Source organism: Triticum aestivum, chromosome 3A (assembly GCF_018294505.1).
Source record: "Triticum aestivum cultivar Chinese Spring chromosome 3A, IWGSC CS RefSeq v2.1, whole genome shotgun sequence".
Classification (NCBI taxonomy): Eukaryota; Viridiplantae; Streptophyta; class Magnoliopsida; order Poales; family Poaceae; genus Triticum; species Triticum aestivum.
The window spans coordinates 461,777,675-461,787,097 of record NC_057800.1 but is presented as its reverse complement, the minus strand read 5'-3'; the positions used below and the strand labels follow the sequence as shown (position 1 = coordinate 461,787,097).

General features: G+C 53.1%; 1 protein-coding gene across 1 annotated transcript; it reads left to right on the top strand.

Moving 5' to 3' along the window:
• Nucleotides 1–1,208: 1,208 nt before the first annotated feature.
• LOC123061651 (uncharacterized) lies at nt 1,209–2,454 on the top strand. The gene has a single exon (XM_044484832.1). The coding sequence runs from the start codon at nt 1,300–1,302 to the stop codon at nt 2,005–2,007; it is 708 nt and encodes a 235-aa protein (XP_044340767.1). The 5' UTR covers nt 1,209–1,299; the 3' UTR covers nt 2,008–2,454.
• Nucleotides 2,455–9,423: the final 6,969 nt, after the last annotated feature.

The following is a 9,423-nucleotide window of genomic DNA, read 5'->3' as shown; positions in this document are numbered from 1 at the left end:
AGGCGGCGGGAGGCCCTCGTAGGGCGGCGCCGGGGCGGGCAGGCCATAACCACCGAGGGAAGACGGCGGCGGGAGACCCTCGTAGGGCGGTGACGGGATGGGTGGACCATAACTGCCGATGGGCGACGGCGCAAGGAGGGCGTCGTAGCCGACGCCAGTCGGCTTGTAAGGCTCGCCGATGAACGCCTGGTGGCCTGTAGGAAGAGCCCGCGGGTAGTGCGGGGCGACGTCGAACGCGTCGTAGGCGGCAGCCGCGCCGTAAGGCGGCGGCGGCGGCGGACGGGCCGGTGAACGCCATCGCGGGTCCGACGGCGATAGAGGGGCAGCGGTAGGCGCTGCTCGCGACACGAGCGATCGGGTCGGGCGGCGGCGGGCGGGCGACGCGGGCGAATGACGCGGGAGTTGGTGGACACGGCTCGGCGGCAGCAACAACTTCGGGTGATCCGACGGCGGGCTAGGTAGGTGGCTGGCGATTAGGTGCGGACGTGCAGCTGTAGAAGCGGCGGCTGGCGCGAGAGACGCGTGGACGGTGACGGCGGCGATGCGGGAGGATCGCGCGGCGGCGGCGGCGGTGTGGGAGGATCGCGCGACGGCGGCAGGGTGGTGGTATGGGAGGAGCGCGGCGGCGGGGGGGGGTGTGGCGGCGACAACGACGGCACGGGAGGAGCGCGCGACGGCGGCGACGGCGGGGAGTAAAACCTAAAAAACTGACCATGTAGAGAGATATTTTGCAATATAATAATCATTGTATTGATGGTGCAGATGCACGTATATATACGTACAGGATATATCTCAATTTTAACTATACATAACTAGAAGATGAGCCACAACACGTAATATATATAACACAAAGTACAACTCAATAATAAGAGGGGCCAAACCCTAGCCTGAGCGCTCACTTTTTTGGGAACTGAGCGCTCCTTTGGCCCCATTTAGCTCCTTTTTGTCCTCATTTAGTTCGTGTTTCTTGGGACTTCTAGCCTGAGCAGCAACTCACGCACACTTTACCGCGCACTGACACGTTTCTCACGGCGCAAACCAAACGCGCCGGATCAAAGCTACGCCTGAACCATCACTTCAGCTCCTGGGCACTGACCTGTGGTACCCAGAACGCAATAAGGCCCATCTGTCAGCTTGAAGGAGTTATCTTTCACACCGCTCTGTGTTCACTTGCCGCCGCCACCGGCTCAGGCCGAAAAAAGGAACCCGACCCAGCCAAGCAAAAGGAAGGAAGCCACACATAAAGGCAACCGATCAAATATCTATCCTTCAACCCGCAAAAGGCGAGGAGAGAGAGCCATGGAGGACAGAGACCACGGCCCCGCTGAGAACCTTCCTGAATCTCCACACCGCATCGTCGACGCCGACGAGGAGGGAGACGAAGACGGAGGCGGCTTCACCTTCCCCGTCCTACCGTTCGCGGCGGACGCGCTCATCGTGCCCGTGTACCCCATCTTCGGCCGCCCCCCGTCCCCGCCGCCGGCGGCCTCGGTCGACGAGCAGGAGACGGCCACCGTGCGAGTCCCGCTGGGGCAGCTCCTGCTGGAGGAGCGCGACTTCCGCGCGAGGCAGAGGGACGAAGAGAGCTTCGGGGACGGCGAGCTGGAGGGCGTGGCGCCGGAGAGCTACTGCCTCTGGGCCCCCGGACAGTCCACTCCGGCGTCCCCGCGGCGGTGCCGGAAGAGCGGCTCAACGGGGTCGGTCCTCCGGTGGCGGCGCATCAGTGAGCGCCTCGTGGGGCGGAGCCACAGCGACGGCAAGGAGAAGTTCGTCTTTTTGAACGCCACTTCAGGGCCTCCCAAGCAGGGGGACGTGGAGGAAGGAAGCAGCAGGAGCGACGGCGGCGGCGCCGCCGATGCCCACGGATGGAGTTATTACAGCAAAGGAGGAGGAGGAGGAGGAAGCGGCGGCGCTGGCCGGAGGAGATCTTACCTCCCATACAAGCAAGAGCTTGTCGGGTTGTTCGCCAACGTCAGTGGGTTACGGCGAAGTTATCCCCCATTCTAATGCGTTTCTTGGCCTCTCTCTCTACCCCGTCAATTTTTCTGCTTTTGTGTGCATAATAGTATTGCATAACCTTGGTAGTGTTATTAGAAATAAAATTGGTGTGCTTATATATAGTACTAAATTAGGATCTGCTTGGCTAAGGTAAATGTAAAAACCACACCATCTCAACAATAGAGATCGGAGAAGATATACGTACTATTTTGTAGGTTCTCTGTTTGCTTGCACACTAGTCAGAAAGAACTGCTGTTCTTCTGTTCGTTCTGATCTTTTTGTTTTCATCAATCTCAGGGTAGGATAGAACTGCCCATTTTAATGATTGTACGGGAGAGAATTTTGTATGTTGATTGGTAGTTTTGGTGAATTCATGTATGGTGTAACCTCTTTGTTTTGTTCGAGCGTGTCCTTTTGGGCAAAGCTCTGGATGGCGGCGTTATTAGTTGATTTTAATACTGTGACGTTGTACTAATAGTATTGATACGCATACGTACAAAACAATTCATGCCTCATTGTCTCTATTGATGTCGCCAAAGCAATCTGTACGTTAAGACGTCAGTACAGAGACTGTTCTATTTTTACGGTTGGAATAAGATCCATAATTTCAATGATGTTCACTTAATCACGTAGAGTACAATATACTTGTGCGGAACAGTCAAACAGTTCATCCTCGCGTGTATACAAAATTGCAAACGAGGATTCTGATTCTGTCGATTATACTACAACTATACTATATTGTAGTGGGCTCGATAAGCAAGAATTTCGCTGATGTACACCCAGTTGCCAACTACGACATTTTCTCCGTAGTTAGATGAATTGTATTTGTATATGTGGAGAGAGCATCTACAATTATGCAGGTCCTCACCAATTACACCAACTACTGGATGTGATGGGACCTGAATCCCCCAAACTTTACTCCTTGGAGCTCGCCTGCTTTGATGTTCCCCCCATCAAGACGCCCATCCATCCATCCATCATCAAGTAGGCGACGGGTTCGACCGCGACAGCCGCTTCGCGGGCCGAGCTCCTAACCAAAACCCACCGGCAACCACACTTCTCTTTTTGCGATGAAACCAGCAGCCATACAGATGTCACTACTCTTATTATACCTTACCTTAATTCGGGGGCTGTTGATTCCTGTATTTCAATTTCGAGAAATTCAAATGGTTGCAATTTTTCTGATGAAAAGGGTTGTTCAATTTTGGGGACGGACGGCAAAGCTAACGTGGCCACCTCTGTGCCGGCCGCTCGCCACTTTATTGCTGCACAAGCTATAACCTAAGCTATCCTGCTGGTGGCAGTGGAAGTGTAGAATGCACAAAGGTCAGTCACTAGCATTAGCTGGTGAACGCGCCTAGTGCGGTGGCTTCCGTCGACTAAAAATAAGCCGAATTGCTAGCCTAGCCTTAGTCTAGGCATACGTGATTTGTCGATCGGCCGCGCAACAGCGTGGCGACAGAGGCGCGAGGGAGGTCCCTTCGGTTCCACTCCATGCCCCTTGCCGCGCGTGCGTGTGGCCCCATGATTGTTTGCATGGATGATTCGGAGTGGATCTATGCCGGTGCTAATCTCGTCGACCGCCGGTGTGTCATCGATGGGTGGACGGGTGTGAAACAGAACGGACGGGCACGCTGGTGCGGCAGCAGCGACACGGCATGACGCGGGCATGCGTGAGGCCGCGGCTCGGCTATCTACCCGTCTTGCCGATGACGTCAGGGTGCGTCGTCGGGCAAAGCCCGCGCGGCTTCCAACGGGGAGGGGCTGATGTCATGAGACTGTTGAGGTGTTGGAGTGCTACTGTAGACGGTGAGGGAGACGAGGGCTTGAGTGGAGGTCTTCATAAGATTATGCTCGGCGGTAAAACCGGCGGCAACCGAAGAGATCTAGTGTTGTATTTTTCAACGACGGCCTGGCCTAACTAGGTCATCAAAAAAGAGGGCGTCGGTGCATGCTCCTGAACGACAGCGAGCTCGACCTGAGGTTCAGACTTGTGTGCAACGGCACGGACAATTTCTCTTAGGGCTTTTTCAGAGTGTCTTCGTGTTTGGTTTGAGACAAAGAGATGGTGACGCCTCCACAATGTAGGAATAATGTTCTCCTCACCCTATTCTCGTTTAGTGGGTGAGATTATCACCAATGAAGGGTGTGTGGAGTTGTGTCTCCGTTGGGTCTTTCGGGATGTGGCCGGTTTAGGTTTCTGGTGAATTTGTCAGGATTCGACCAACTTCTGTGATATTTGGAGTTTCTACAAGCCCTTATCGACATTTTCTTCTCCGGGGCGACAATTTTCTTCGCACATCATAGCCGTAGCGTCTCTTGGTGTGCATCGACGACTTTCCGCCCGCTGCTTCTACAAGCTCTGGGTTTAAAAAAGATTGCTCAACCACTGGAGAACCTCAAACAGCGAAGACACAAGCCGCGCATGACCTCGGGCCATGAAAACACGAGCCTGCACATCGCGACGGTAGGGGGTGGGAGGCCTCGACACCCTTCGCGTCAGATGTGTCAGGACTCTGGGACTGGGGGTACTTAGCCCGTCTACCTGCGGCCCAGAACGCAGCGCGTGGTGAAAGGCCCAATACGGCCCATCTCCCAGGCTCCTCAAGGAGGACCCTCGCGAGGCGCACATCACCAAGGACCTCATGAGGCCCTCTCATGGGGCAGACCCCTAAAGTCGTCTCCCGAGGCCCCCTCACAGGCGGATGCACCGAGGTCGCCAAGCCATGCCTCGCGCGGCATGTGGGTGACACGAGCCATGACGAGCGCCGTCGAGACCCGTGCCAGCGGGCACGGATGGTGTGGCTTTCCTCTTTGGTGCTAAATGAACAAGGCCATCACGCGGGTTCCCTAGGCGGCCCCAAAGGTTACCTCTTCGGTGCAACAAGACAAGGATGATGGACTCATCCAGACGGAGGTCATCGCCGAGCCCACTTGCGCGTCATGGCCAGAAGCTTTGGCAGGCGAAGACCATCTTTTGTCAAGATAAGATGTACTCATGTTCCCCTTCAAAATTGGCCATTGTGGCAACCCTTCCCGCCAAGTGTTTTGGGGGAAGAGGATCGGGTCAGCATAAGTAGAGCTAGACCATCACCTTAGCAAGGTCCCCGATCGAGTTCATCCACCCCTCAAGCCCGGAGCCGCTCCTGAAGCCTCCCGAGGCGACTTGTACTCACAATCATCCTCCCTCACGAGGCAATGCAACCACAAAGCAGGAGTAGGGTTTTACACCGCAAGGTGGCCCGAACCTGGGTAAACTACCCTATTCTTTGTCCTTCCTTTGCGATGGGATCTTGGTAGATCTTGGACGTGGGGATGTGTGTAGCTGATAGGGCGAGGTGAGGAGCAGCGAGCACGCCCCTGAGTTCGAACCTTCCTTGGGTCAGTGGAGCCCCGATTCTGACATTTGGCGTGCCAGGTAGGGGGCCTGCCTCTCTTCTTCCACTCCGCTCCAGTTTCAGCTACACCAACTCCATGGCCGACGCCCATCGTGTTCGTGTCGAGCGCAGGGCATCGCATGTCGCCTAGAGCGCGCCCGCAGAGCGCGACGCCCACCACCACTCCGCCTCGATGCTCAGCGCGTAGAGTGTGATGACAAGGTCATGACGAACTGGTTCCCCATGGTCCTCAAGGACGGCGCCTTCTCCTGGTTCATGAACCTACCCGAGGACTCCATCTCTTTGTGGGGTGAGTTGTTCATCGCCAACTTCAAGGGCACCTACGACCGCGCCCTCACCATGAACGAGCTGCGGCGGGTGAAGCAGCGCCCCGATGAAACACTCCGCCAGTACATTCAGCGCTTCAGCCAGGTGCGCCACAAGATTCCGCGCGCCTCGGGCGAGGCCATCATCACGGCGTTCACCAGTGGAGTCAAGGACATCCACATGTGCGAGAAGCTAGCCATCGACAATGACCTGAGCACGACGTTGGAGCTGTTCATCCTTGCTGACAAGTGTGTCGGTGTCAAAATCGGCGGATCTCAGGTAGGGGGTCCCGAACTGTGCGTCTAAGGGGGGTGGTAACAGGAGGTGGGGGACACAATGTTTACCCAGGTTCGGGCCCTCTCGATGGAGGTAATACCCTACTTCCTGCTTGATTGATCTTGATGATATGAGTATTACAAGAGTTGATCTACCACGAGACCGTAGAGGCTAAACCCTAGAAGCTAGCCTATGATTATGATTGTTGTTGTCCTACGGACTAAACCCTCCGGTTTATATAGACACCGGAGGGGGCTAGGGTTACACAGAGTCGGTTACATGGGAGGAGATCTACATATCCGAATTGCCAAGCTTGCCTTCCACGCAAAGGAGAGTCCCACCCGGACACGGGACAAAGTCTTCAATCTTGTATCTTCATAGTCCAACAGTCCGACCAAAGTATATAGTCCGGCAGTCCGAGGACCCACTAATCCAGGACTCCCTCAGTAGCCCCTGAACCCGGCTTCAATGACGATGAGTCCGGCGCGCAGATTTTCTTCGGCATTGCAAGGCGGGTTCCTCCTCCGAATACTCCATAGAAGATTTCGAACACAAGGATAGTGTCCGGCTCTGCAAAACAAATTCCACATACCACCGTAGAGAGTATAATATCTCCACAAATCTAATCTGCTGACAACTTTTCATAATGTGACATCACTCCATGGCCCGGTCATTATTTGAACCGTTTTTCTCAACCAGCTACTGCACATATTGCGAGGCGGTTTTCTTGGCATGTCTTGTCGAAGCAGAGATCGTGTCCCCTTATCACGGGATTCTCATCAATACGGGTGTGGGTAACCCAACCGCACCATCAATCACGGTGCTTGGGGAATAAGCGAGTTTACCAGGCAGGTGGGGAGGCGCATAGTTTCTTCCGCCCTTATAAAGGGACAAGGACTCCTCCTTTTCACCCACACCTTCTTCTTCCCTGCCCATCCATTCTCGCGCACTCGAGCTCCAGCGCCCAAGTTCGCATTTTCTCCGAAAAACCACTCCAAACATGTCCATAGCGGGAGGCAAGTGGATGGTCTCCTCTGTTACGGAGGAGAAAATTACGAAGCTCCGGGAAGCCGGATACCTAGCCGCAGATATCGCGCACCGACTCCCAGACGCGGGGCAGATCGTCCCTACCCTCGAACGCCACGAAAGGGTTGTATTCCTTACCTATTTCGTCCGCGGGCTGGGATTTCCCCTCCACCCATTTGTCCGCGGGCTTATGATCTACTATGGGCTAGACTTCCATGATCTGGCCCCCAATTTCATCCTCAACATCTCGGCATTTATCGTCGTGTGCGAGGCCTTCCTCCGCATCAAGCCCCACTTTGGCCTGTGGCTGAAGACCTTCAACTTAAACCGAAGGTGGTGGTCGGCCAGCAAGCGGAGTGCGGAGGCGCCATGGTGGGCAAAATGCCCAACGTCACCTGGCTCGAAAGCTCCTATGTGGAGACCGTGAAGGGGTGGCAATCGGGATGGTTCTACATCACCGAGCCGCGTGACACCAACTGGGTGGCGACCCCCGAATTTCGATCCGGCATCCCCATGCGGCTCACCTCCTGGAAAGAGAAGGGCCTATCCTGGGGTTCATCGGTGGAGCTGACCGGACTCTAGAACTGTGTTAGAAACATGATAAGCAAGAAAATCAAGCTTGTCAACGTGGTCCATGATATGTCTCCAACGTATCTATAATTTTTGATTGCTCCATGCTATATTATCTACTGTTTTGGACATTATTGGGCTTTATTATCCACTTTTATATTATTTTTGGGACTAACCTATTAACTGGAGGCCCAACCCAGAATTGCTGTTTTTTTGCCTGTTTTAGGGTTTCGAAGAAAAGGAATATCAAACGGAGTCCAAACGGAATGAAACATTCGGGAACGTGATTTTCTCATCGAATACAGCTCAGGAGACTTGGACCCTATGTCAAGACACGTAATAGAAGGCCACGAGGTAGGGGGGCGCGCCTACCCCCCCAGGCGCGCCCTCCACCCTCTTGGGCCCCCTGTTGCTCCACCCATGTACTTCCTCCTCCTATATATACCCACGTACCCCCAAACGATCAGATACGGAGCCAAAACCCTAATTCCACCGCCGTAACTTCTGTATCCACGAGATCCCATCTTGGGGCCCGTTCCGGAGCTCCGCCGGAGGGGGCATCGATCACGGAGGGCTTCTTCATCAACACCATAGCCCCTCTGATGAAGTGTGAGTAGTTTACCTCAGACCTACGGGTCCATAGTTAGTAGCTAGATGGCTTCTTCTCTCTTTTTGGATCTCAATACAATGTTCTCCCCCTCTCTTGTGGAGATCTATTCGATGTAATCTTCTTTTTGCGGTGTGTTTGTTGAGACCGATGAATTGTGGGTTTATGATCAAGTCTATCTATGAATAATATTTGAATCTTCTCTGAATTCTTTTATGTATGATTGGTTATCTTTGCAAGTCTCTTCGAATTATCAGTTTGGTTTTGCCTACTAGATTGATCTTTCTTGCAATGGGAGAAGTGCTTAGCTTTGGGTTCAATCTTGCGGTGTCCTTTCCCGGTGACAGTAAGGGCAGCAAGGCACGTATTGTATTGTTGCCATCGAGGATAACAAGATGGGGTTTTCTTCATATTGCATGAGTCTATCCCTCTACATCATGTCATCTTGCTTAAGGCGTTACTCTGTTTTTAACTTAATACTCTAGATGCATGCTGGATAGCGGTCGATGAGTGGAGTAATAGTAGTAGATGCAGGCAGGAGTCGGTCTACTTGTCTCGGACGTGATGCCTATATACATGATCATACCTAGATATTCTCATAACTATGCTCAATTATGTCAATTGCTCAACAGTAATTTGTTCACCCACCGTAGAATACTTATGCTCTCGAGAGAAGCCACTAGTGAAACCTATGGCCCCCGGGTCTATCTTTATCATATCAATCTCCTACTACTTAGTTATTTACTTTGCCATTTACTTTGCCTTTATTTTACTTTGCATCTTTATCATAAAAATACCAAAAATATTATCTTATCATATCTATCAGATCTCACTCTCGTAAGTGGCCCTATAGGGATTGACAACCCCTATTTGCGTTGGTTGCGAGGATTTATTTGTTTTGTGCAGGTGCGAGGGACTCGAGCATAGCCTCCTACTGGATTGATACCTTGGTTCTCAAAAACTGAGGGAAATACTTACGCTACTTTGCTGCATCATCCCTTCCTCTTCGGGGAAAACCAACGCAATGCTAAAAGAGGTAGCAAGAAGGATTTCTGGCGCCGTTGCTGGGGAGGTCTACGCAAAAGTCAACATACCAAGTACCCATCACATACCCTTATCTCCCGCATTACATTATTTGCCATTTGCCTCTCGTTTTCCTCTCCCCCACTTCACCCTTGCCGTTTTATTTGCCCCCTCTCTCTCTATCCACCCTCTATTTGCCTGTTTTTTGTCCTCTTGCTT

Bases quoted from the DNA above. Each gene is read 5' to 3' on its own strand.
- LOC123061651 (XM_044484832.1), top strand. From the start codon at position 1,300: ATGGAGGACAGAGACCACGGCCCCGCTGAGAACCTTCCTGAATCTCCA.